The sequence below is a fragment of the Hemiscyllium ocellatum genome, chromosome 23 (assembly GCF_020745735.1).
Source record: "Hemiscyllium ocellatum isolate sHemOce1 chromosome 23, sHemOce1.pat.X.cur, whole genome shotgun sequence".
Lineage (NCBI taxonomy): Eukaryota > Metazoa > Chordata > Chondrichthyes > Orectolobiformes > Hemiscylliidae > Hemiscyllium > Hemiscyllium ocellatum.
Genome location: NC_083423.1, coordinates 13,418,457 through 13,446,238, shown reverse-complemented (window position 1 = coordinate 13,446,238; position 27,782 = coordinate 13,418,457). Strand labels below are relative to the sequence as shown.

Sequence of the window (27,782 nt, the reverse complement as noted above, 5' to 3'; positions counted from 1 at the left end):
AATTTAGTTAAATCTGGTTTGCCCTCAAACAATCCAAGCCAGTTTTCCTTAATTAAGCAGCATTTGTCCAAGAGAAGATCAACATTTTTCTGAGGTACCATTTCCTGAAGCTTACAAAGGTGGCCAACATCTGGCTTTTCAGCTTAAAAATCAACTATTTCAAACTTGCTTTCAGAGACAAATAGGACATAGCTGTAATAGTACTGAAGTTATATTTGAAGGCCTTTCATCAAATGGTTAGTCAACCATAGGCCTGAAATCTACACTTCCACATTAAAAAAAAAATTTCTTGCTTGACTTGTTCCTCGCAGTTCAGCATTGCCACCTTATTTCTGGAGGGGCATGGATTTCAATCCCAATGATCACCACCAAAATAAATTGCAGCAAACCTTTCTATATGTGCCTTCTTGGTTAAGGTGTACTTGGAAACTAAGCTTAAATCCTGCATCCTCCATGCAACATATCTGTAACATTAAAATAAGTGTTTTCAAATTTAATGAAAAACTGAAATTGCTGTGAAGCTCAGCAAGCCTGGCTGCACCTGTTGAGAGCAAGTAGAGTTAACATTTCAAGTCCAGAGACCCTTCTTTAAATTCAATATCAGTAGGAGAGAAACAAGCATACATAAAATACAGTATTCCTACCTTGCTATACCAGTTAAGGCACGGTTGTACAATGTCTGGCTCATCTATCCCATGTAGTTCCACGTACCAGATGCTGAAGTTAAAACTAGGCCCCCATGACATTAATGGAACTATAAAGAATAAGGAGGAAAAATAATTCATGACTTTTCGATCTGCTAACACAGTTCCATGTAATTTCGAAACAGCAAAATTCACTGTTGCATGTTACTCATCATTTAAAGTATTATTTTTGTATCAATTCTGACCATAAAGATATGTTTGGCTGTTATGCTGAAATGGCAAAGAATAAAAGCATACAGAGGAAAAATGAACAATATGCTCATTACAATAAAGTTTCTTTATGAACAAAGAGAAACGATACAACATTTGATTAATGCAAAAAATGGTAGTACAAGCTTTATTTTCAGCCTTCAAGTGGGCTTAAAGCAGGTTTCCCTCTATCATGAGATGGGCACTGCACAGGCTAGCATTCATGAAACAGCATTTTGCTGCCAGTGAATGATGACAACATTGAAGTAGTTGAGTTTTTAATGTTCTGGGAGTTGTGTTATTTGAATATTACACATTTTAACTCTACAGTTTTATTTACAGCACCTCAGGTTTAGAAAGATTAATCAATTGGAACTATGTGCTAAATGTATGACTGTGATCATTAATGACTTGGACAGTGACAAGCATATAGAGTTAGATTATATCATCATGGAGGGTTAATAAATTAACTGTTTTTGAAACAGTACTTTACAGGAAAATTAACACTAAGCAATGACAATAACCGGTGATAAAATATTGATGCTCAGTGCATTTGCAAAATGTATTTTAGGGACCAATTCCAACAACACATTTAAGTATCCACCAATAGCATAAACAGGAGCTATCTACCAACAGTACAGATTAAAAGAAAATGCCAGTAATAGGCAGCAGAGATAGAACACTTCACAACAGTGAAAATTGCAATTCATGCTCCAACAGACGTCAGACAAACAAGTCTATTGGTTCCAATGCAGACATCGAAAGACAAGCTGTGCAGTACTTCAAAATTAACAGAAACATCCTGTTTTGGAATTCCACCTTCTGACTTTCACTTTTTAAAAGATCCTAAATCACATTTCTAAACTGTGTTACTTTAATCAAAATGTCAAAATCGGCCAGCATTTGTTTGTCCGGTGATTGAGTTTCCAACTTGCAAATGCTGACAAATTGATTCTAACACTATTATCACTGCTGATAGCACAATGACCCAAAAATGGGAATTGCTGCTCACTGCCAAAATGAGAAATGGTTCTCACTGATTCTTAGTGAGGTCAGCACAGAATCCCTCAAGATTAAGGAACCTCACTTTTCACTTGGGTGGCTATGGGAAGAGAAATAAAACAAATAATGGAAAGCCATTATAAAACTGTGCAGCTAACAACAACGTAAATAGCTGCAACTCTTAAAAGGTGAACTGAAATGTGTTCAAAAATTGCAAGGAAAGGCAGAGAAAAGGTAACATTGCCTAATGAACAAGGCAACAATGTAGCCAAATGTGCTATTTTATACTCGTGAAATCATAGAGTCCCTACAGTGTGGAAACAGGCCATTTGGCCCAACATGCCCACACCAACTTTCTGAAGAGTATCCCACTAAGACCCATTCCCTTACCCTATTACTTTCACATTTTCCCGTGACTAATGCACGTCACCCACACATCTCTCAACACGATGGGCAATTTAGATTACATTAGATTAGTGTGGAAACAGGCCCTTCGGCCCAACAAACCCATTCCAAGCCGCCGAAGCGCAACCCACCCAGACCCATTCCCCAACATTTACCCCTTCACCTAACACTACGGGCAATTTAGCATGGCCAATTCACCTCGCCTGCACATTTTTGGACTGTGGGAGGAAACCAGAGCACCCGGAGGAAACCCACACAGACACGGGGGAAGAATGTCTGTGTGGACTTTGCACAGTCACCCGAGACTGGAATTGAAAGCCAGGTCCCTGGTGTTGTGAGGCAGCAGTGTTAACCACTGAGCCACTATGCTGCCCATTTGTATATTACGACATACAAAGTAGGATAAACCAGATTTTTTTAAAATGTTGGAAACAGTTGACTGATCTTTCTCAAAAATGCTATGTAACCTGGCACAGCGACCAACTTAAAAATTGGAAGACATATACAGACATGTTTGAAAAGCTGTGAATAGAATAAGAAACTCTGTTTGAATTTGCTGTCCTCCACTTCTTCAGTATTCCAAGGCTATCTTCATAAATAACCACCTCCATGTCAAATTTTGCCCTTGCACGTGTCTTTGTCAGAACCAGTGGCAGATATTTTCCTTCCTGTCAATTGTCACTTAAAATTACGTGTACAGGTAGAAAACCTTTTATCCAGAATCCTGAAATCCAAAAAGCTCCAAAATCCAAAAGGTACTTTTTGTCAAGTGTCTATCTCATTAACAAGGTTGTTTGGTGTGTAAACAGTTAACCCAACTCCACACCTACTCGATGTAGGTCACTCAGATGGGGGTGTGGCCCATCACTGGCAGGCCTTAAAATTGTGTCTTGGGGCCAGTTACTCAGTGAGTCTGCTGTTTGCTCAGATTTTTTTTTTTAAAAAGTTTCACCGTTGAACTCACTTATTCCAAAATTCAAAAAATTACGAATTCTGAAAACCAGCTGGTCCCAAGCGTTTTGGATAAAGGTTTGTATACCTGTACTTATTTTAGCTCATTGCCAGAAGAAATTATTGAAAATATTTAGAAGTTTTTATTTGTGACAGTTAAAAAAAAGTAACAGGTGCAGTAAAACTACATTAAGTTTTGTCTCATGTTTTAATGTCATACTAGGCCAAGAGCAATTTCAAGTAAAATAGTAGCAATGCAAAACTGAGTTCTGAATTTTGATGGACAACTACAAGTCAAATAACCATCCTTAACAAAATATGTCAACTTAATTGAATAATTGAATAGGGGGGGGGATATGGGCCTGGTGTTGATTGGTCAGCATGCACGGGTTGGACCAAAGGGTCTGTTTCCATGCTGTACATTTCTATGACTAATTATGTGATAAAAATTGAGATTAATTGAAAATGCATATAACATGGTATCATACATGAAGTCTATCAATTCCACAAAATTAATGAAGACTTGTATTGTTGAAATATTAGTCAAATTATCACGGATTGAATCCTGACAGTTACAATGACAATGACAAAGAAAAATAAATAGCAAGCAATTTCAACGTGAAGGTTCAGCTTCCCCTAAAATTCAGACTCAAAGTTCTGGCTATAATAATCAGGAAAAAAAATGGTCCCATTATACTGAACTCTCAAAGAAACGTAAGCCTGTAGTGTAATCTGTAATATGCATGCATATATCTAAACTCCAGAATTTACTAATCTAGATTACGATGAACAAGAAATGGCAATTTTCTCCAGAAAGGATAGGGAAAACCTGATTTAACGAACCTTAAAATACAGAGGGGATTCTAGAGGGCCACGATACTAATCTTCGAGTAAAAAATGAGGTCTGCAGATGCTGGAGATCACAGCTGCAAATGTGTTGCTGGTCAAAGCACAGCAGGCCAGGCAGCATCTCAGGAATATAGAATTCGACGTTTCGAGCATAAGCCCTTCATCAGGATCCTTCCATATCCCTCCACACTCACTTCCCTCCAAGGCCCCAAGGGATCCTTCCATATCCGCCACAAGTTCACCTGTACCTCCACATACATCATCTCTTGCATCCGCTGCACCCGATGTGGCCTCCTCTATATTGGTGAGACAGGCCGCTTACTTGCGGAACGCTTCAGAGAACACCTCCGGGCCGCCCGAACCAACCAACCCAATCACCCCGTGGCTCAACACTAACTCTCCCTCCCACTCCACCGAGGACATGCAGGTCCTTGGACTCCTCCACCGGCAGAACGCAACAACACGACGGCTGGAGGAGGAGCGCCTCATCTTCCGCCTGGGAACCCTCCAACCACAAGGTATGAATTCAGATTTCTCCAGTTTCCTCATTTCCCCTCCCCCCACCTTGTCTCAGTCGGTTCCCTCAACTCAGCACCGCCCTCCTAACCTGCAATCCTCTTCCTGACCTCTCCGCCCCCACCCCACTCCGGCCTATCACCCTCACCTTGACCTCCTTCCACCTATCCCACCTCCATCCCCCCTCCCCCTAGTCCCTCCTCCCTACCTTTTATCTTAGCCTGCTTGGCTCTCTCTCTTATTCCTGATGAAGGGCTTATGCTCGAAACGTCGAATTCTCTATTCCTGAGATGCTGCCTGGCCTGCTGTGCTTTGACCAGCAACACATTTGCGGCCACGATACTAAGCCAAGTAAAACTGATTAATGTCTGAACAGCACTAGAGTTGGACTCATCTTTCCACTGAAATTCAGAGCGTACTTCATATTCTCTCTACTGCTTTCACTTGGTTTAAAATAGACAGCACTTTCCAAGTCAGTGGAAAATAAAACCTGGTGTGGTGAAAAATCAGCAGCCAAATTGTTACAAGCCTGTTTTAGTCTCCTGACATACCTCAAGTTAACTTCCAAAATGTTTCCACTTGTGAAGACCAGAAGCCGGAAACTGAAGCTGGTTACCAATAAACCCAAACAAGAGTTTAAAACAAACTTTTTCACTCACATGGAGTAGAATATGAAATCTGTTACCACATGGAATGATTGGAATGATGAGCACTGAAACATTTCATGAAATCATAGAATTCTGAAATGTGGAAAATAGCTACTGACCTAAATCAATGGTACATCTGCAATTTGAAATAAATTTACATAATACAGCTGGAATTGGGGAGAGGAAGGAGGAAGCAAACAGTGAGATGTCAAGCTAAGGAGCAAGGAAATCTGAAAGCTAACCAAAGTTTCATCAGAGAAGATTAAAATTAAAAAGTAGATGCAAACCATGGTACGTGAGCTGACCGGCTAGACAACAGAAAATAAAAAATTACCACTGCCGCTGTCAGAAATTATTTGGTCAGTCTTTTTTTCCACTCAATGGTTTATAAAAGATTCATGTTCAGGACTATGCTCTCAAATAATGCAAGAAGTCTCAATCTTTCTTGGACTTCGGTGGGCTAGTGGACCCGTGTGGCCTGTGATAATCAAACTATAAGAGACAGTGGGTGATTACTTTCTGATGCAATTTCTTTCATGTAGGCAAAATGTATAGAATTCCACCTCCAATGGAGTTATGGATCTTTAAAATGTAAAAATGAATGGAATAAAATATTGCAGTTTTAAAAGATACAAAAGATCACATCAGACTCACCATAGCAGCTTTAGTGCTATGAAGTTCAAAAATTATAAATTGGGTGTCACAAAGGTCATCAAGAATTGACTGAAGTAGTTTTTGAACTCGAAACATGAACTCTGTTCTTCGCTCCACAGATCTGCTGAGTTTCTCAATTATTTTCTATTTTTGTTTCACTATGTCAGTGACTTGCAGGTCTTCACCCTCAGAGCCCACTGTTCCTCTGCCTCCTTCAAGCATTTCTTTTACCAAGAAAATGAGATCGCCTTATCCTTCATAATAGGATATAGCACCTTTCACATGTGCACTGAAGCTCATTTTCCAAGTACACAACCATCCTATTGCCTTGTTATTTGCTGCAATCCTCTTCTGCAGCAAGTATCCCCCAGATTTCATGTCATCATACTTTTGGTTTTTAAGTCCAAATTACAAACGAGCCAGGATGAGAAGTTGGCCATTTAGCCCCTCAGGCCTCCATCAAATCGCTTAAGTAAAAGGTAAACTGTGGTCCCAGCAATGAACCTTGCGGAATACCACTTCTAAGCCTTTGCCATTCGAGATGAATACCTTTAACCAACTAACTGTTTTGTTGCTTTGTAGCCAGCTTGCTACCCATTCTGCTACATACCCCATTTCCATGAGTTTACTTCATTGAAAATCTTTTGAACATGCAAATATATGACATTTGACATAACATTCTTACCAACGATTTGTCACTTCCTTGAAGGATTCAAGCATAATGTGTTTTGAAATAAGTTTTAACTATTATAATGTTTGTTCATTTTTCTAAATGCCATTAATGAATTAATTTACGTTTGCCAGTTGTGTTTTAACATCCCATGTGAAAACAGGGAACTCTAACAGTTGCCCTTCAATCTTCCAGCAAAATTCTTTTCAACGATACCTATGCACAAATACTTCTGTTATTTAGTTTCTGATTTATTTTATTATGATGCACAGATGCAACCCATTAAGTTCAGAAATTTTATCTATTTTAAACAGGAAAGGCAAAGCTAATTGGAGTTAATCGATTACTATAACAGTTTAACAGAAGAGTTTGCTGCAATGAGTTAAATTCACCAGAGCCAGTATTCAACTTAAAACAGTATTCCAGAATTTTATGTACCCCCGAAGTCATTCAAGTATTCGAAATCTGAAACAAATTTCCCAAAAAACATAACCCACTGGATAAAATGGAGGTCTTACTTCACAATACCTCGGCATGCTCAATTAATGGGTTGTTGATCTAATGACTAGCATCCTCTGCATCACTGCAAAGATTTTGGTTAAAGAAAAAAAAAAAGTAGGATGATGCATGATGCAAACATATCTTTGCAGAAAGTTTCCATCTACAAATACATGAAACAACCCTGAGGAAACGAAGTGTTCAGATTCTTTGTCAGACATTCAAATGCCATCTTCAACAAAAAAACCTCGAAGTCAGTGACTTCGGGTTTAATGTCAATGGAATCCCTTAGTAAATATACTTTGAACAAATGTTTACCAAGTTTCTATCCTGCTGACATTCATACACTTATCGTACTCAATTGCTAGCAAGGTTTATTGAATTAATTTAATCAGTAAGAGACCTTACCTATTTTAATGAATCGACAGGGGAACATCTGATCGTCAATTTTGTGCTTCAAGGTGAAAGTCTCCTTGTTGTAATCATTCTTTAAGCCACTGTGAAGCAAAAGCAGGTTTAGCTATAAGGGATTAACTGCTTCCATATGAAAGACAAAACAAACATTGACAATACAAAATGGAAAATGCTGCAAACATACAGTGATCACCTAGAAAGCATTTCTTAATTTTAAAATCATAGAAGTCTACAGCACAGGAAAAAGTCATTTGCCCATATAGTGTGCACCAATCAAAAACAACCATCTAACTGCTGTTACCTACTTTCCAGCACTTAGCCCACATTTTTGTATGCCTTGGCATCGCAAGTGTACATCTAATACTTAAATGATACAAGGGTATCTGCCCTTCCCACCCACACATGCACTGAGTTCCAGATTCCCACAATCTTCTGGATGAAAAGGAGTTTCCTCACACCCTTTCTAAATTTTCTGTCCCTTACTTTAACTCTATGCCTCTTTGGTTAAATAGGACTCCAGCAGTGGCCTAACCAGCTTTATGTATAGTTCCACCATAAACACCTTCCTCTTAAACTCTATGCCTCCACTAATAAAGGCAAGTACCGCATATGCCTTTCTCACACTTCACCGACCTGCCCTGCTACCTTAAAAGGCCAATGCTTATGCATACCAAGGTCCCTCCGATCCTTGGTGCTTTTCAGGGTCCTACCATTCATCATTTGTTCTCCTGATTTAACTTTATTATCTCCCACCTGGTTTGTCCTGCTTATATGCATCGCACTTAACCAGACTGAATTCCATTTGCCAGGTGATCAACCCATCTAACCAGCCTATCTCTATCCTCTTGTAAGTGGAGGCTATCTTCCTCAATACTTACCACCCAACCAATTTTGGTATCATCTGCAAAACTATTACTCAACCCTCCTACATTCAATATATATTTCAAACAGCAAGGACCTAATACTGATCCCTGAGGAAGAGTCACCAGACCAGAAATGTTAACTCTGAATTCTCTTCAGATGCTACTAGACCTGCTGAGCTTTTCCAGCAACTTCTGTTTTTGTTACTGATCTCTGTGAAACCACTGGGGAGGCTTCCAGTCACACTTTTCAAGTCAGATTTTGCATCAACATGTGCAGCTACTCAAGGGAAGGAGAAATGAGCAAGGATCTCAACTCGGACCAGTTCCAGCATAGTGTTGCACCATAGGACTGACTCAACAAATCAAATATTTATTATTGCTTCATATCCAGTTGAATTACTTTTCTCAGCTAGAGCCAATCTTTTCTCCTTATTCAGTCTTATAGCTATCTGTGACGCATAGCAGATTTCAGACTTCCCTGCTCACACCAACTTCTTCACAGTTTTAACTTCCACTCCCTCGGACCTATCCAACCCACACCAGGTCACATGCTACCCACTTTTTAAAAAATCCCTCCAATGAATTTGCATCTATCACCATACTCGCCTATTGCTCGACTTATCATCTAAACACTGTTCTCATTTAACTTCCCTTCAAATTCTCCTAGTTATCAGAGAAATCCAAACTAAATCATGCAGCACAGAAACAGATCATCTATATTAATAGATCTGTACTAGTTTTATGTTCTTTTCGAAGAACTAAAACTTTTCTGCAAACTTCAATTCAATGCAGCTCAGATTTCCTTCATTGAATTTTCTTCCACAAGCATTACACCATAGCTCTCCGCTTTAATACAAATTCATTTTTTCATTGGTCATCTTCCCGATTATCTTAAATCCACATCTTTGGCTGTTCACCTTTCTGCCAATAGAAACGTTTTCTCCCTGTCCATTATTAAAGTCTCTTATAATTCTGAATACCTGGGTGCCAAGAATTACATCCCAGTCTTGACTTGCATCATTAAGTTTCTGGTGTTTAACTCAGGTTTCCAGTATTTGTACTTTTATTTTATCAAGCAAACATCTATCTTGGATATGTTGTACTTGTGGTGTTTCCACATCAAAAGAAACATCTTAGTTTATTGCACTGGTCCCCAATTTAAGGCAAATCATACTGGCCAACAAGCATTGCATGCTTCAAATAACTTGCATGACAGCCCTTAACTTACTGCCAAAACTGCTACATCTAGTCCAGGCTGCAGAAAACCAGAGGTCCAGCCTTAAATTCTCAGAAAACATCTGTTTGGTCAACATTTATCACTTAACACTGCAACAGTTAATTTCCTTTAAATGATGTGGGAGTCATTGGCAAGGCCAATTCCCAACTGCATTTGAACTAGTGACCTGTTCGTCAAATTCAGTGCAGTTAATAGTCAACCACGTTGCTGTGGATCAGCATCTAGCCCAGATCTGGTAATAATGACAGACTCCTTTCCCTTAAGGACATTTACAAAACAGATGGCTTTTTATGACAATGATAGCTTCACAATTGCCATCACTGACACTAGGTTTCAATTCCAGATTTGATTAATTAAATTTAAATTTAAATTCCACCCACTGTGGTGGGATTTGAAGCTCTGACCCCACAGCACTAGCCTAGGCCTTGATGTTACTAATAGGCCCTGTTAAAGTCCCATCTGTTCAAGGGTGTGTCATAACATCGCTGGACTGAGTGATTAGAAAATATCTAGATAACAAAATGAGGCTTTAAAAAACAAGTATTACCATTCCACCACACTCAAAGATGGTTGAACATGGAGGGAGCATTCTCGTTACAGTCCAGACTGTTAATTAGTCTGTGCATGTATTCACTGCTCCACAGTATTCTTCAAGGAGAATCCAAGTAAATACATTAAAAAAAGCAAATCAGCATGGTCACCTAATCAAAGAGAAAAATAACTAACTGATATCCACCTACATCAGGACCCAAACATTCATATACAAGTATTTTAAAGTACAATTAATTACCTGAGCTGTCATTTGCATACAGACTTTTTTTTATGATACTTTAGGATAATCTAATCATATTAGTTTATAAGCATGTATGTTAGCTCGTTGAGCTGGAAGGTGTGTTTTCAGACTTTTCGTCACAATGACTAGGTAACATCAAAGAGAATCTCTGGTGAAGCGACAAGTGAACGTAAAGGATCCAGTAGATACTACCAGCAAAACTAAAATCACTTACAAGATAAGAGGTAAGAGCTATATTAAAAAAACTAACTTGGACAAACAAGCAGGAAACTTGCCACCAGGATACATGAACACCAACTAGCCACCAAAACACATGACCCACTATCATAGTTTCCACACATACAAAGAAGGACACCACTTTGCCTGGGACAACACACACATTCTAAGACAGGCAAAACAAAGGCACACTTGAACATTCTTACAGGCATGGCATTCTAACCAGAACTCCATCAAGAAACACATCAACTTAGATCCCATCTACCTTGAAATAAATGAACTGGAAATGACATCACCCACCTTAAAGAAACCAAAACCTATAACGAATGAGGCAGGACATATTACCTATGAAATAGGCCCCACCTGTCTCTTTCGGATAATTAAGTTTCCTCTGTATATGGTTACATCTTTCCTGATCCTATGTTCTAACTCTTCAACTAAAATTTTCATTCATCTATTTCCTACCTGATATTAACTAACCCCAAATGCTCAAGCCCCTGAACCAGCACCGCTACGCAATGATTCTATTGTTCCAACATGTATAAAATTCAAGGGCAAGAAAGGACCATCTTCCAAATTCTTCTGCTAGATCCAATGTATTGTGTAATCTCCTGTCCTCCCTGCAGCCACCAAGTTATATGTTGGAGAATGCAAGGATAAATGTTGGCTCAACTTTGGGAGTGGTGGTGTAGAAAATTTTGGAAAAATGCTTGCCGCTGGAAGGACAACCAAACAATTCCCTGAAGATGTTTATTTACCAATTTTGTAAGAACTATTGCTCAAAGAAAGGCATGATTTCCATCACAGCAGGGACAAAGCGTATATAGTGCAGACAAATGATTCAGAACAAGTTCTCACTCATGACTATCATTCAGCCCACATCTGGTATTCTAGCTTTGGTGACACAGTTCAGATTATCCAATCCACTCTGTCCTTTATTTGAACAGTCAAATCCAAAAGCACCAGAAAACCTGACATCACTCATGTACAAAATCAGGAAGGTATCAAACAGCAGAGATAATTGACCCAAGTCCAATTCAAAAACTTCTCTCAACAAAAACATACATTCAAAATAGTAGTTACCAAATATTCCTTTAAATTAGGTAATAAAAGGTATTCAGATGACCTTTCAATTTAGGAATTATACCAAAATTCCTTAATCAGATCACTAACTCATTAGCAGTGATTGCAAATTGATTGATTGGACATGCAAAACTTAAAATAACATAACTAAATAAAGAAGCAATCAACAAACTAGGCAATGAAGATCTTGACACCATTTCACTTACCTTGAAAGTAATTCTGTCATGTTTTCTTCACTCATTCCCCCATAAACTTTAAACTTTTTCAGGTTGCAGACATGGGTCTTTTCATATTTGCCAAAAGTGATGCTTTGGACTATTGCAGGCCTCTCAAGTTTCAGAATCAAGTACTAAAGTAAAATAATTCAACAATTCAAAGGGTTTAGAATATATTTGAGAATATGTTTGCTCATAAATGAAGATAAGTGATAATCAGAAATGTAAACCAGTTAATACTGATTTTGAAAATCCTCATTTTTTTCCAAAAAGACAGCAAAATTGCTCTGCTACATGAAAACATTTCAGAATTGACAAGCCACCTAACTCCTTGAAATGTTAACAAAAGCACAGCTGTCAAAAGAATCTGTTCAGGATAAAACGTTTTTGAATTTCCAAGGACATGGACAGTGATTCAGAGCATTACTACTAATATTGAAAATCTGTACTATCAAGCCATTTCAACTTGACAAACTAATATAGAATTGGCATAACAATAGGAAAATTTTAAAAATGATATTCAGGTCATGTTAAGCTGACTGTGAGCTAAGTCTACTTGACTTAAATTTTTTGAATTTTAAGTAAATGGTCAAGAGCAGTAGACAATTAATGTATTTAATCCTATGTAATGTAGAAATATACAACATCATAAATAGCAGGCACACCATTGTTAAAGATGATGTGAAATGGCCATCAATTCAAGCTGAAAAACATCTGATATTCTGGGATGCATTGTAGTTCATCAATCACAGCAAAACTCAAATAGAAAACGTTTGCAGTTGGTTGCATTCCCCAGTATTTACAAATGGTGAGGAAGGCATAACATAAGCCTTGGATTTACTAGGCATTCCTCACTTCATTTGCAAATATGAGATTTCACAACATGGGTGAGGTGGGTATGCAGAGTTGCACTCTCATCGAGAAACCAAGTGGTCAGCACAACTGAAGAGAGAAGATGGAGTTTCCTGCTGAAGGGCGAGAAGGAATCATAATTTTGCTTAATGGTAGCTTTCCGATCAGACAATCTGAAGTAGAAAACGCAGGGATTCCAACAGCACTGATATGATAATGGGAAAAAAAAAGCCAGATTTTGTGGTTGACATTTGATTGTTATCAATAATTACAAGGTTTACATTTGCTTAGTTTAAACCAGATGAGTATTTTCATGCTTGAATCCTGATTGGAACATGAATCTGTAAAACATTTTCAAAAATGAAGGAAAGTGACAAACTGGTATCCATTTCCATGCCCCTCAGCTTAATACACTTGCTACAGTAAGAATAGTTTAAATTTCCTTTTGTTGATATGAACTTAAATATAGTTTCATTTAGTTTCTACCTCAAACTAAAAGACAAAATAAGCAGATTGTTCTACTGGAAAAATAGCACAATTTAAAAACCAAAAGTAATAAAAACTATAAAAAGGTACAAGTGTTCAACTCCACAGATTACATAATCAGTTAAAATTCTCTTTAAAAAGTGAGCCTTTTCTCAAAGCAAACAGTCTACTTAACAACTGTAGATAAATTAGATCTCACTTGTATTGTTGAACTTTGACTTTCTCATTGTTACTAACCAGCTTTTGTCAGAATCAAGGGTCTGCTGTTTGCAGATTATACTGTGCACTCTATGTTAAAATCAGGACTTTTGGCAGAGATTAGGAGATTTAACATATGAATTATATGATTTTTTTGGACTTTAAATTTTGGATATAGAAATTCAGTCACTGGAAGGAAAATAACAGAATACAGCAATTTTGTCAGAAAATCTTTAGTAATTCAAATTAGATTACCACCTTTGAAAAGCATTTTTTTCCATTATCTCATTTGATTAGTTGTTTCTGATTGGTCTGGTTATAAAGAGCAGGTTTTCCCAAACTGCTGCAACTCTGCTGTTGGCCAGAATACGGATTTTAGGGTCATGAGATCCAAAGCAGTAACAGTTGCCAAAGTGATTCCTGACAGTTTCGTAGTCCATTTAAAGAGCATACTTTTATTGTATAGAGGGTCATGGCCTACTCGAATGTTAATGATACTGAATTCCTGCAAATGGGAGAGTCTGGGCCAAAAGCTCATTCTGCTTGCTGTTTCACCAAATGCCCAGTGGGGGACTTTGGGAAAGTTGTGGCGCAGTAAATGGAAGATTGGACCATTATCATGACCATTATACTGAAGCACATCTCTAACTCTGCTCAATAACTGAAGGGACCTTTCTTTTTTTTTGTAGCTGCTCCCAAACCTTCACCCAAACTGATGCAAATTAAGGAAGAAAAAAAATAGGATTTAGGGTGAGGGGGGAAAGATACAAAAGAGACCTAAGGGGCAACTTTTTCACATAGAGTGGTACGTGTATTGAATGGCTGCCAGAGGAAGTGGTGGAGGCTGGTACAATTGCAACATTTAAAAGGCATTTGGTGGGTATATGAATAGGAAGGGTTTGGAGGGATATGGGCCATGTTCTGGCAGGTGGGACTAAAGTGGGTTGGGATATGCTGTACATCCCTACGATTATGACTCCAAAAAAGAAGCATGTACAGCATACTCAGAATCTTCGTTCACTCTCCATGGTGTTGTGCACACCACACATTGTACAGACTGTGAATTCATGGTATTTCTCCTGTGCATCACGCTGACCCTCATAAGTATTCTGTGCAATACAGTACACAATCTATATTCAGTACACCAGGAGAGGGGCAGACTATAAATGGAACGCAGAGGACATTTCACTCAAAGCATTACCAAGAACACACAATTTTTAAATCTAGTTGGTTCTGCCATAACACAGTAGTTCTATTCTTGTGCAATCCCTTATTATAAAAGAATCACACAATAGCAGCACCAACTAAACTAATGGGGTCAGAACTGCATGCTTTTAAACTTCACGCAACAGAAATAGTACCCTCCAATTGGTCAACCTTGTTATAACGAATTCACATTAACAAAACGTACACAACAGCAGAACAATCTGTAGATGCAAGTCAACCTCCAGGTTTCAAAATAGTTCTTACTACACGAGTCAGCATTGACAAGTGCATACACACTGGTCATCTCATCTCTAGCTACTTCTGTGCAAACAATACATGGAAAGGTGCATGGCTCAGAGGCATGACAGAAGTACTTCAATGATTCAAATGCCCACAAATATCCGATGTCAAGACAAAAGACCATAATGCATAAAACAAATCTTTACTGTGCTTGGAATGAGTAATGCTTTGTACATATTTTTGGGACAATGTAGTTTAGTTTGACTTTAAAACTAAAAACTCTAATTCCAAATAAAGAATATGTAATAGCTGCGGAGGTCATAAGGAAATTTTCTATGCTCAGCATATCTCGCAAATATTTAAAAATAATTAAATATAAATTATTGATAAGCATAACACGGTGTGGTACTCTTACAAAATGCTAGTGGAGCTTGGTACATCCTGCATTACACATCACACAAACGCAGGACCTCAACACTAATAAAAATCAACTTGACTGCATTTCATTCTATAGGATTAAAATGTTTCAGTTTTTAAAATGCAAATGGTATCAGTACCTCTACTTTCTCAACTTTCCAATCCATCAATTAAACTGTGGAAAATTGCACTGCTTTTGATTGACAACTCTAGAGTGCCTCAAACATCTCAGAATCAGTTGATTAGAAAATATCAACATCTAAGGAATATATCTACATTCATTTCTTAGTTCCAAAATGATATCCTGTTTTACATACAAATTAATTTATTGCTACATATTTACAATATGAAGATACAATTTATTTCTTTTCACTGACACAAACGGAAGTGCATGAAAACGATCAAAGACTGGGTAAGCACAAATTGCCCTAACTTTAAAAGCAATCCAAATGGGAGGGTTGAACTTGCTGCCAGCTCGGGTACAAACAGCAGAATTTTGCATGAGCTGAAGGTGTATGGAGGAAGATGGGACAGCCACAGAATTGAAGGCAAACAAAAATGCTGGTGGAATTAAGTGATCAATATGATGGGGAGATATGGATTGGAAACTCAGGGCAAAGTAGAAGCCAAGGATGTGAATACATTAGTTTTGTCCAAAACAGGGACTGAAGGTTTTAGTGATATGAATGATTAGTATTTTTGCTAGTAACTGAAGACAATTGCAACTTGTACATTGCGTAATGCACGAGCAGGCTGACAACAGTGAGGCAGCGAAATATTTTTTAAATGGTGATGATCAGAGCTAGATATCATTAATGCATATGGAATTTAAATGCAGGTGTTGCATGAAACTGGTTTCAGCAAACCAACCTTCCCCACAACAAGAGTGGTACAGTCTCTTGAAATTAATTATGCATCTGTGGGGCCATGATAAAATTTCTACAAAAGAATGGCCAATGACACAAGTCATGTGCCAACATCTGCTTTGAGACTGACCTAACAAGCCCTACACATGCTGCACTACCTTATTTAACTCCCATCTCCAGCAAATTTACCTTGTGGAAGACTGAATTTAAGTCAACTATATAACCGCTCAATATTAAACAATCGAAAGTTTAAAAAAGGGCGCACCAGTAAAAAAAAATACGAAATCAGTGCAATGCTTGCATCAGGGTAGATATATACAGAATGCTTGGAGAACAGGTTTATAACCACAAAACAGGCTACATAAAAATTGATTTTCATCAAGGCTGTTTCATTTTTACAATCCCATTTCAAAGTCATCAGCAATGAAAGAATTGTTGATCTGCTGTCAAGAGCACCATCAGGTAGAAGTGCTAGTATAAAATTAGTATTCAAATGGACCTATACTTTAAGCAAATTGGATTGAGCCTACTCACCAACTGTGAAGCATTTTGGGTACATTTAATATTAAGGAGTTTACAACTGGCAATGAAGTGGCAGAAGTATCTTGAATGGTGTTCTACTGAGCAAGGCCAAAATAACTGGAGGGCCGACTACATACAAAGAACTGAAATTTGGAAATGCATGATGCTATACACTGCAAGTTCTTTACAATCATCCAATCTATTGAGGAAAATATTGTATGCTCAATGTTTCCGAGATATAAATTGAGTAAATTAAGGCAATTTCAATCTAGCTATTTCACACAATGAGCTTCAATTTGTTATCAGACAAACTTAACCTGTAATTGATTGAAAGGGATTTAGAAACACTAAGACATAAAAGCAAAGTGGACCATATGGCATCAAATCTGTTTCATCAATTAGACCATGGCTAAGCTAATCACCCCAAGATCCACCTGCTTGCCTTCTCTCCATAACCGTTAGGGATTTTTAAAAATCTATTCCAACCTTGAATATAGTTAAGGACCCATCCTTTGCATTAAAGATCACAGAATCCCTACAGTGTAGAAACAGGCCATTTGGCTCAACAAGTCCACACCGACTCTCCAAAGAGTAACCCACCCAGACCCATTCCCCTCCTACTCTACATTTACCCTGACTAGTGCACCTAACCTACACATTCCTGAACACTATGGGCAATTTTAGCATGGCCAACTCACCTAACCTACACGTCTTTGGATTGTGGGAGGAAACCGAAGCACCCAGAGGAAACCCACGCAGACACAGGGAGAACGTGCAAACGCCATGCAGTCATCAGAGGCTGGAATCAAACCACAGTTCCTGCCACTGAGGCAGCAGTACTAACCACTATGCCACAGATTCCCCAACCTTAAAGAGAAAGAAAATTCCTTACCTATCTTACTAACTGCCATAGAAAGAAATTTGTGAACTTGAAAAAGGTCAGAAAAGATTTACAAGAACACTGCCAGGGTTATAAGATTTGAGCTTTAGGGAGAGGCTCAATAAGCTGGGTCTATTTCCCCTAGAGCATCTGAGGGTAACCTTACTGAAGTTTATAAATCATGAGGGGCATAGATTGGATGAACAGCCAAGATCTTTTACCCAGGGTAGCAGAGTCCAAAACTCAAGGGCATAGGTTTAAGGTGAGACGGGAAAGATTTAAAAGCGACCAAAGGGGCAACGTTTTCACACAGAGGTTAAGAATGAGCTGCCAGAGGGAGTGGAGAAGGCCGGAACAATGAAAAGGCATCAGGGTGGGCATATGATTAGGAAGGGTTGAGAGAGATCTGGGCCAAATGCTGGCAAATGCCACAGGATTTATTTAGGATAGCAGGTCGGTAAGGATAAGTTGGACCAAAGGATCTGTTTCCATGCTGTACATGTCAATGACACTAAATAGGTAAAACCTTTTCAGATTATGCTTTCTGATCCTGGAGTTGACTACAAGGGGGTAACAACGTCTCCACATCTACACGATCAAGCTCACAAAGAATCTTAGATTTCAAGAGGTCTTCTTTCACGCTTCTAAACTCAAATAAGTACAAATCCAACATCCCAAACCTTTTGACATGAGAAATTCCCAACATAAACAAACCAATCTACTGAACTGGAATACGTTCAATGCCAATATGTCTGGCCTTAGATAAGGGGACTAAAATCGTTCACTGTAGTCTGTGAATCATCTGACTAGTGCCTTGTACAGAAAGGTTTTTAATAAAGTTAAAAAGTCATACAGAACCAATAACTCAGATTTAGGTGTATGTGCATCATCATATACATATTGCATTTGTGAAAATCCTGAAGCAAACATTAGAAGTAGGAACGAGCATATTCCAAATTAAGCATTATGCCACTTACTGCGAATAAAACACAATACTAAACATTCACAAAACTTCTGTAATGTGTAACAGCTGTAATGAATTAAGGCACAGGGAATTTTATAACAGTAGTCACAGAAGGAGAATGAAAAACAGAGTACAAGAATAAAGTCTATCACCTGAGGCGGGTAGTTGCTTTCGGAGGACCACCTTGAAGATTGATCGTGAGGTTTGTCCACCAAAATATTTCTGAAAAGAAACACGGCTTATTAATTTCACAGTCTCAAGGAGAGCACATAGCTCCATATTGTCTCGTGTGAAAGTATAAATGGAATTAACCTTAACTTATAGAAGATTCAGGGAACATCAAGTTATCTATCGTAACTTAACTGTGTCATGTTTAACCAAAACCATAAAAGAATTTGATTCTGAAATTTTCAAAGTAGAAGTTCCCAAATTCACAACACATACATTAACTAAGAGAAAAACTGAAGATGCTGGAATCATATTTGTGTTATGAGTAGAAACAATGAATTCTAGTTTTTGATGCCGTTGGCAATCATTAACAGACATCTATATTCAGTGAAAAAAAGAGACACAGCAATCAGCTTTTTGGATGAGCAGACAAAATTGCCTGCAAATTTACAATCAATTATTGCAAATCAGGAGGATGGTCTCAGACATACATTGATCCCTTTACACTTGCCTGCAATCTCGCATACACATGTATGGTGACAAACACTGAAGCCACCCGCCAACAGACAACTGTGGACAGAAAAGCTCAAATTTGTTTTTAAACTCATTTGTGCAATGTGGGCATCTCTGGCTGGATCGGCATTTATTGCTACTCTCAAAGTGGTGGGGTAAGCTAACTTCTCTAACTGCTGCAGTTCATTTAGTGTGGGTAGAGCCACAACATCATTGAAGGAGGAGTTCCAGGATTTTAGGAGACCCGGAGGCACTGAACAAACAGCAACATATTTCTAAGTCAGGATGGTGAGTTGCTTGAAGGGCAACTTGAAAGTGGTAGTGTTTCCAATTATTCACTGACCTTTTCCTTTTAAGTCAAAAATCACAATACCAAGTTATAGTCCAACATGTTTATTTGGAAACACTAGCTTTTGGAGCGAAGGAGTAGCGTTCTGAAAGCTACTGCTTCCAAATAAACCCGTTAGACTATAACGTGGTGTTGTGTGATTTTTAAACTTTGTCCACCCCAGCCCAACACCAGCTCCTCCACATCTTGTCCTTCTGGATGGCAACAGCCTTGGTTGTACAAACAGTTGCTGAGTGACAGTGGCAGAGGGAGTGAAAGCAAAAAGGGAGGTACCTGGTGCCAGTCAAGCATGTCGCTTTGGTACTAGCTTCGAATGCAGTTGAAGCTTCACCCATCCAGTCAGGTGGGGAGTGTTCTGTCACTCTCCTTACCCTTCCTATGTAGGTAGTGGTCAGAGTCAGGTGATGAGTTACTTACCGCATGCAGTATTCCTACCCTCCAACCTACTCCTGTGGGTAAAGTATTTATATGGCTCGTGCATTTCAGTTTCTGGTCAAGACAGCCCCAGGATGCTGATAGTGGGAATTCACCAATGACAATACCGCTAACATCAGGGCACAAATCTCTCTTGGAGGAGATGATAATGGCCTGGTATTTGTGGGACACTTGACTCTTGTTAGGCTAAAATATACATTTTATCCATGTCATCAAGCATAACGAAGGCCAGCGCTCCAAAAGCACGTGCTTTCGGTTAAAACTGTTGAACTATTACCTGGTGTCGTGTGACTTCTGACTGTGGGGCATTTGGACGTGGAATGTTTCAGTATGAGCCATTGCAAATGTTGCTGAACATCATATCATCATCAGTGCATGTACTCACTTTGACCCAATGATGGAGGGAAAGATGTGGTAGAAAATGATTGGATCCAGGATACTATCTGATGGAATGTCTGCAGAGATGTCCTGGAACTGTAATATCTGACCTCCAACAACCATAATCACCCTCATTTATAGCAAGTATGAATCCAACCAGTGGAGACCTTCTCTCCAATTCCTCCCCAACCCCTAGGCTGCATCGGGGTTGTCCAGTCAAGTTGCTAGATTGACTTGAAGTCTCTCTCATTTAGTGTGGTGACAGTGCCAACATGATGGAAGCTATGCTCAATGTGAAAACAAGACTACATTGCCATAGGGAATGTGCAGTACTGTCATGAACAAATGCTCCAGAGTAAGGCAATTTGAGGAGGATGAGGTCAAGTAGGATTGTCCCTTCTTGCTGATTCACTCACATTCTGCTGCAAACACAGTCTAGCAAAACCACTCTTCAGAACCTGGTGGCGCTGCCTAGCTACTCTTGCTGATGGATATTGAAGTCACTTTGAGTACATTCTGCACCCTCGCTACCTTCAATGCTTCACCATGTAATATTCAACATGGAGGACTACTAATTCATCCGTCAAGGGAGGTGGGAGCACACATGATCAACACCACCTTTACTGTAAACTTTGCTGTTCCATTTCCTAATAATGGAGATTCTGTGCCTATGTTCTGTTTTTCCCAATAGCTAACTTGAGAAATGTTCAGACCAAGACCAAATCCAAATCAGTGCCTCTGCTCATAGGAACATGGGACCCAAGAGATGCTGATCATTGTGCCCTTCCAATCTGCTTTGCCATTTTTTTCAAATCCTGTCTGCCTTCCCCAATAGTTCTAGAGTCCTTAGAAGGTAGTCAGTCATAGAACTAAAAGATAAACGTTGACTTCACTGTATTTTTTTATCCAGAGAAATAGTCCTATATGCATTAAATATCCCACAAATCAGCAACCATTGCACAATACATATATACTTCACTGTGTTGTGGTTCTGTTCGTCGAGCTGGGAGTTTTTGTTGCAAAAACTCCCAGCTCGGTGAACAGAACCACAACAACGAGCACCCGAGCTACAAATCTTCTCACAAACTCTGAACTTCACTGTGTGGAAGTTTCTTCATCAAATATTTCCACTTCAAGAAAGATCACAGCGTATTAATCCCCAGACAAGATCTTAATTTCAGATGTAGGGATAGGGCAAACAACTCCAAATGATCAAATTATATCCAAGCAAGCACAATGGCAGGAAATTGAAAATAGACTGCCTATTGTTAATACACAAGAATACCAATACAACTACTTATGGGAGGGAAAACTGAAGGAGAAAATAATTACCGAGGGTATGCACTCTAATCTCAACAGATGCAATTCTAATTTTATCATTTCATTCCTAATCAATGAGACTCTGTATAGGTGTTCAGTTTTTCAATACTCAACGGTCAGTCTCAAGGTAATTCTACACGTAAATTATATACCTTTCTGTGGTTATGTTAAGACTCAAGGTCACTCATGACTTCACAGCAACATATAAAAGTAACACATCTTCCAAACAGGATCTGCATGCATCATGGCTTTCACAAAGACGGTATTCCAAAGTTGGCCAACTGTTCAACCAACCAATCTGGTTAGCCAGTTAAGTAATTCATTTTTTTATCATGATTTGGAAATGCCGGTGTTGGACGGGGTGTATTTTTTTCTCAGCAGACATACAATAACAGATGTGTTTTAACATTATTTTGACAAAGGAGACAGAACAACTATTAAGCTGCAAATAAATTAAGCTGGTAAATCTTAACCTTTTATCACGACACCACCACAGGAACAAAGCTTTAGCATGACAAAAGAAAAGATAGGACAGAAAGTTTGTTACGAAGCAAATGCAACAGGATATTAAAACAGGACATGAACCAGGACACAAGGTCTCTATCTATGTGTACGCTCATTAATCTATTCAATGACTCAAGGCTCACAAGACAAAGTTAAGCCCATCAGGAAATATTTAAAAACAAAATTTCACTGACAAGCACACAGGATGATGCAAAACATAGCAGGAACTTGGAGATGTCAACTGCATTATTTATGATTCCCCATTAAGATGTTTACACACAGGTCTCTAGACATATGGTCTAGACAGGAGGTGAGTAATTTTGAAGTAATTTAACTTCTTTTCATGTATTAGCAAGATTTGAGCCGGCTGGCATTTGTTGCCTATCCTAACTGCCCACGAGAAGATGGTGCGGAATTGTTGGTGGAAAGAGGTAAGGTTTATCGTGATACGGATGTCATTCCCATCCTACATATAGTGATGATTCTTGCATGTTGTTCAAGTTGCCCATCTTTTTAACTCTAATCTTAACACAGCAAAGAGCCATCAGTCCCAAGGACTTGGCCTGTTCCAATGACACCAAACTTTTCGGTGCTCCAGACTTCAAGACGCTTCAGTGGTATTTATCCCATTTTCTAAACTGTAATGACCAGCTTTTTCTACATCTTTCATAGTTCGCATGGCATGAAAATCTGGCTTTCAAACTCCTTGCCGTATATAAGGGAACTAACCATTATTTCCATCTGCCATCATCACATTTGCTTCACAGCTTATTTCATCACTGATAGAATGAAAAGCTGGGAAAAATAAAATCAAAAGCAGTAATCAGAATGGAATCCAACATATCAGCCAAACATTCACAACAGCATGACCCCAAAAACCTTTGCAAGAGTTTATTCAACCAAACAGTACTGATCTGAATTGACAGTGGGACAAGACGCTCCTGACAGGATCAGATGATATTGAAAGAGCTCATCTTGCAGCTAAATCTGCCAGCATCATCACTGCCACAAAATTCTCTAAGCTGAGTGAGGTAACATTTTGTTGATTGCAGATTTCAAGTCACGAACAGGTTTAAATTATTCTGCCATTCAAGTTGTGCAGAGACAAAACATCACTGCACATTACTGATGTGTAAGACAGGGCCACTGCATAAGTTTCAAACCATAACGGCAGGAATAATTCAATTTACAAAAGAGAAAAACAAGTTACTGTGGATATGGGAAATAAGAAACCACTGGTAACCTCAGCAGGTCTGGCAGCATCTGTGGAATGAATGCAGAGTTAATGTTTCATATCCTGTGACCCTTTTTCAGAACTCTGCTTCCTCTCCACAGATGCTGCCAGACCTACTGGTTTTTCAAGCAATTTCTGACTTTATAACTCAATTTACACTTCTTGTATGTGCTACATGAGCCTGACTGCAAGATCACAAATTATAGGATTATATTCAGTACAGTCTCCACAGAATGATCTTACAATATCACGTCTGACAATACAAATGTGCAAGTGCTTATTTACAAACGGACTTTATTGTTATTGCATAAGCAACTAAATGCTCAAATCCAATAAATATTACACCGACCCATACAAAATTTACTGTGCTCAATCATATTTCTAGCTAAGTTTCGTTAAAACTATAATCACTACTGGTAAGCACTAACCATGACATTAGCCCCGAAGCGTATTTGAAAAAAATTGATTAACCCTCAATCACTATTTTTTTCTGTGATCTACAGAGCTAAATGAAGCATATACAGTTGAGTTTCTGGTCAATGGCAACCTCAAGGATGTTGAAAGTGGGAGATTCAGTGTAAGTAGCAGCACTGAATGTCAAAGGACAGTGTTTAGATTTCTCTTATTGGAAATAGTCATTGCCTGGCATTTGTGTGGCACGAAAGCTACTTGCCACTTATCAGCCCAAGCCGGAATACTGTACAGAGCTTATTGCATTAGAACATGGACTGCTTCAATATCTGAAATGTTATGAACATTGCACAAACATTTTTACTATATCCATGCAGCTTGTGTATAGTTTCTAACATGCAATATGCTACATCTTATTTAAGGTAAGAGCTTCTTGTTGGACTAACAAGTGGCTTTGTCTCTATTACATCTGAAGGAGTAGCCCCAGTAGATTTTTACCCTGAGAGGGGGTAGTGGCAACAAAACTATCCCATGGTGAGCAATCGTGCAGACCACATTCTAGAAGAGTATGGTCTGTAGCATGGATTGCCTTTCCATGGGGAATTATAGTTTGAGCAGACTGCTGACAACCCAGTTGAACCCCTCAATTGCCAGTGATCCACAGATCTCACTTTGGGATCTGTCTGAATTAGGGGTGTGCTCACTCTGTCTCATGGCTTTATTCCTTATTTATGATGTAAGGGAAAAAGTAAATTTTTTGTAAGTCAGATATCATGAAGGAGATAAAGTCTTTGAAGCAACTGAACTTTGTTGGGCCAAAGACACTACCCTAAGGAATGCCTGCAAAATTGAACTGGAGCTGAGGTGACTGACCTCAAACAACCACAACCATCTTCCTACACGATAGGTATGACTCCACCTAGCGGAGAGTTTGTCCCCTGATATGCATTGATTCCAGTTTTAGTAGGGCTCCTTGATGCCACACTCAGTCAAATGTGGCCTTGATGTCAAGGCTGGCACTCTGACCTCACCTCTGGAAATCAATTCTTTTGAACTAAGGCTGTAATGAGGTCAGGAAATTAATGGCCCTCGTGGAACAAAACAAACTTACATTTTCCTTACATCACAAATAAATAAGGAATAAAGTCGTGAGACAGAGTGAGCATACCCCTTATTCAGATCGATCCCAACATGGAGTTCATGGAGCACTGGGAGGGTCAGCAATATGATGCAAATTCAAAATCAATGAAATACATCCCCACGGAAAAGACTCTTATGCAAGCAATCCACAATACAGACAACATCGTTGTAGAATGTGATCTGCACTACTGCTCACTACACGATAGTTTTGTTGTCGCCACCACCCTCTTCCAGCATCAGAATCTACTAGACCTACTCAGATGTTGTAGAGAGAAAACAACTTGTTAGACTAACAAGCAACTCATCTTAAACAAGGTGTAGCTTATTGCATGTTAGAATCCTTAGCTGACTCCAACACCAAGAACATCTAACATTGGAGCGGATGGTGCTAAAGACATTCATCAATATTAACTAGGAAGGGTTCAGAGGGATTTAGGCCAAAGGGTGGCAAATGGGACGAGATCAGATTTGGATGTTTGGTCAGGTAGGTAATTTATCACTCCATCCTGCAGGCACTCTGCCTCTATTCCTGATGAAGGGCTTTTGCCAGAAACTTCAATTTTCCTGATCCTCGCATGCTGCCTGAACTGCTGTGCTTTTCCAGCACCACTCTAATCTAGAATCTTGGATGTTTGGTCAGCATGGACATGTTGGACCAAAGGGTCTGTTTCTGTATGATTTTGACTCTAATTCTTTCAGACCCATATGCTGTTATAAAACATCTTCTATTTCAACCTCACCCAAAACTTGATTTCCTCAATCTTATTAAAATTACCTTTACCAATAACCTATTCCCACTCAAATCTCTTAGTTCACAAATGCAGGTGACCCAGAGAGTTTACTGCTATCTCAGAATACATCTTCTCCTGATGTCTACTGCATTGGTATTGGACTGGGATGTACAAAGTTAAAAATCACGCAACACCAGGTTATAGTCCAACAAGTTTATTTGGAAGAACTAGCTTTCAGAGCGCTGTTTCTTCATCAGCAGCGGTCTGAAGAATAGTTCTTACAAATAAACCTGTAAAAATATTTCTCCCATTTCTTTACTTCCAAATCATAACATCTCTTACCTCTGACTCGAAGGGATCAATGCTTAAATTTAGCTGTTCTCCTTTCAATATATTTGCAATCACTCAATCTTCTAAATTCACAACTAGTTATGGGCGGCACGGTGGCACAGTGGTTAGCACTGCTGTCTCACAGCGCCTGAGACCCGGGTTCAATTCCCGACTCAGGCGACTGACTGTGTGGAGTTTGCACGTTCTCCCCGTGTCTGCGTGGGTTTCCTCCGGGTGCTCCGGTTTCCTCCCACAGTCCAAAGATGTGCGGGTCAGGTGAATTGACCATGCTAAATTGCCCGTAGTGTTAGGTATGGGGTAAAATGTAAGGGTATGGGTGGGTTGCGCTTCGGCGGGTCGGTGTGGACTTGTTGGGCTGAAGGGCCTGTTTCCACACTAAGTAATCTAATCTTATCTCCCATTTTTATATTTTATCCCTTGTTCAACTATGCTTTGGTGGTTTCTACACAAACACTCCTAACCCCCAGGCTTAATATTCTTTAATAACACAAGCTTTCTGTTTTTTAAGGTATTACTCTCTTAGCAGGACACAATGGATCTTCTTTGCTAATTTTGTGTTTTAAATGGAAGAGTTGAACCTTTGCTTTTTGCTTCAGATATTTCTCACATTTACTTATAGCCCTAACATTACTCACCACATAATATAAAAGTTTTTAAACAAATAGAAAATGTGGTGAATGAGAAAACATGCATACCATACATATTTTAAAAACCTCCTTTTCGGAACAAGAGAATACAATTCATATTATAAATCAAAAATCAGTAATTTGCAAAGTTGCTATCATTTTGCTTTGAGAAAAAAGTTGCTACCAAAATAATTATTTTTAATCTTCAAAAGTGCTTTCTTACCTATTATACCAAGTTAAAAACCCTTGCACAATATTCCTACATGTCATTATAACAATCCTTTGCATTGCAGTGAATAGGCTGTTAAAATTTGAAATCTATCTTCCTTCCAATACTATCAAACAGACAGCCTCCTCTTCAAATTTTTTTAAAAATTTTCTATAACCTCAACTCAACTGTCCAAAGTTCTGCTTGTTTATCACCTAACCAGGTCAGCCAATACAAACTCCCTCCGCAAAACTGAAAACCCCATTCTTATCAACAAACCTCCCCACAACCTCACCAACCTTCTGTTACCATCAACCCCTTCATACCATGTCAGCATTTGATTCAGCCCTTCTAGACAAGGGGAAGCTGTAACGTAGCAGCCTTATTGATAGGCTAGTAGTTCAGAAACCCATGTTGCGATCCCAACAGCAGGTGGGAAATCTGAATTTTCAAAAAGTGAATTAGAATTTAGTCTGAAGACAGTCATGCAACTCTTGTCAATTGTGAGAGAAAAAAAAATCTAGTTTACTTATGTCCTTATCTTTTCAGGAAAGAAAATTTGTCATCCTTAGGTGGTCTGGCCTGTAGGTGACTTCAGATCCACAGCGGGGTAGTTGATTGACTCTTAACTGACATCTGAAATGGCCTAGCAAAGCAAATCACTCCGTTCAAGAGCAAAAAGTGCTGACCCAGCAAGCCACATTTGATCAAAATAAAATTGATCATTTCACCTTTAACATCAGAATAATCAGACATTTTGGTCCACTCGGCTGTAACCCCATTCCTCACTAAATTTCCTGTGTTGCAATTTGACTTTACAACTCAAATCAAGCATGCAGGTACCCGAGCACCCAAAAAAAAATGCATTAATACCTTT

The 27,782-nt window shown here is 38.9% G+C and overlaps 1 protein-coding gene across 2 annotated transcripts in view; it reads right to left on the bottom strand.

Annotated features, from left to right (window-relative positions):
* Nucleotides 1-27,782, bottom strand: part of mkln1 (muskelin 1, intracellular mediator containing kelch motifs) — a 126,820-nt gene that overhangs the window by 82,944 nt on the left and 16,094 nt on the right. For both annotated transcript variants that reach the window (XM_060842700.1, XM_060842701.1), the window contains exons 2-5: nt 18,690-18,759; nt 11,898-12,040; nt 7,494-7,582; nt 645-754 (exon numbers count right to left, since the gene is read on the bottom strand). In XM_060842700.1, the coding sequence (XP_060698683.1) occupies nt 645-754; nt 7,494-7,582; nt 11,898-12,040; nt 18,690-18,759 (412 nt within the window). The remainder of the gene's footprint in view (nt 1-644; nt 755-7,493; nt 7,583-11,897; nt 12,041-18,689; nt 18,760-27,782) is intronic.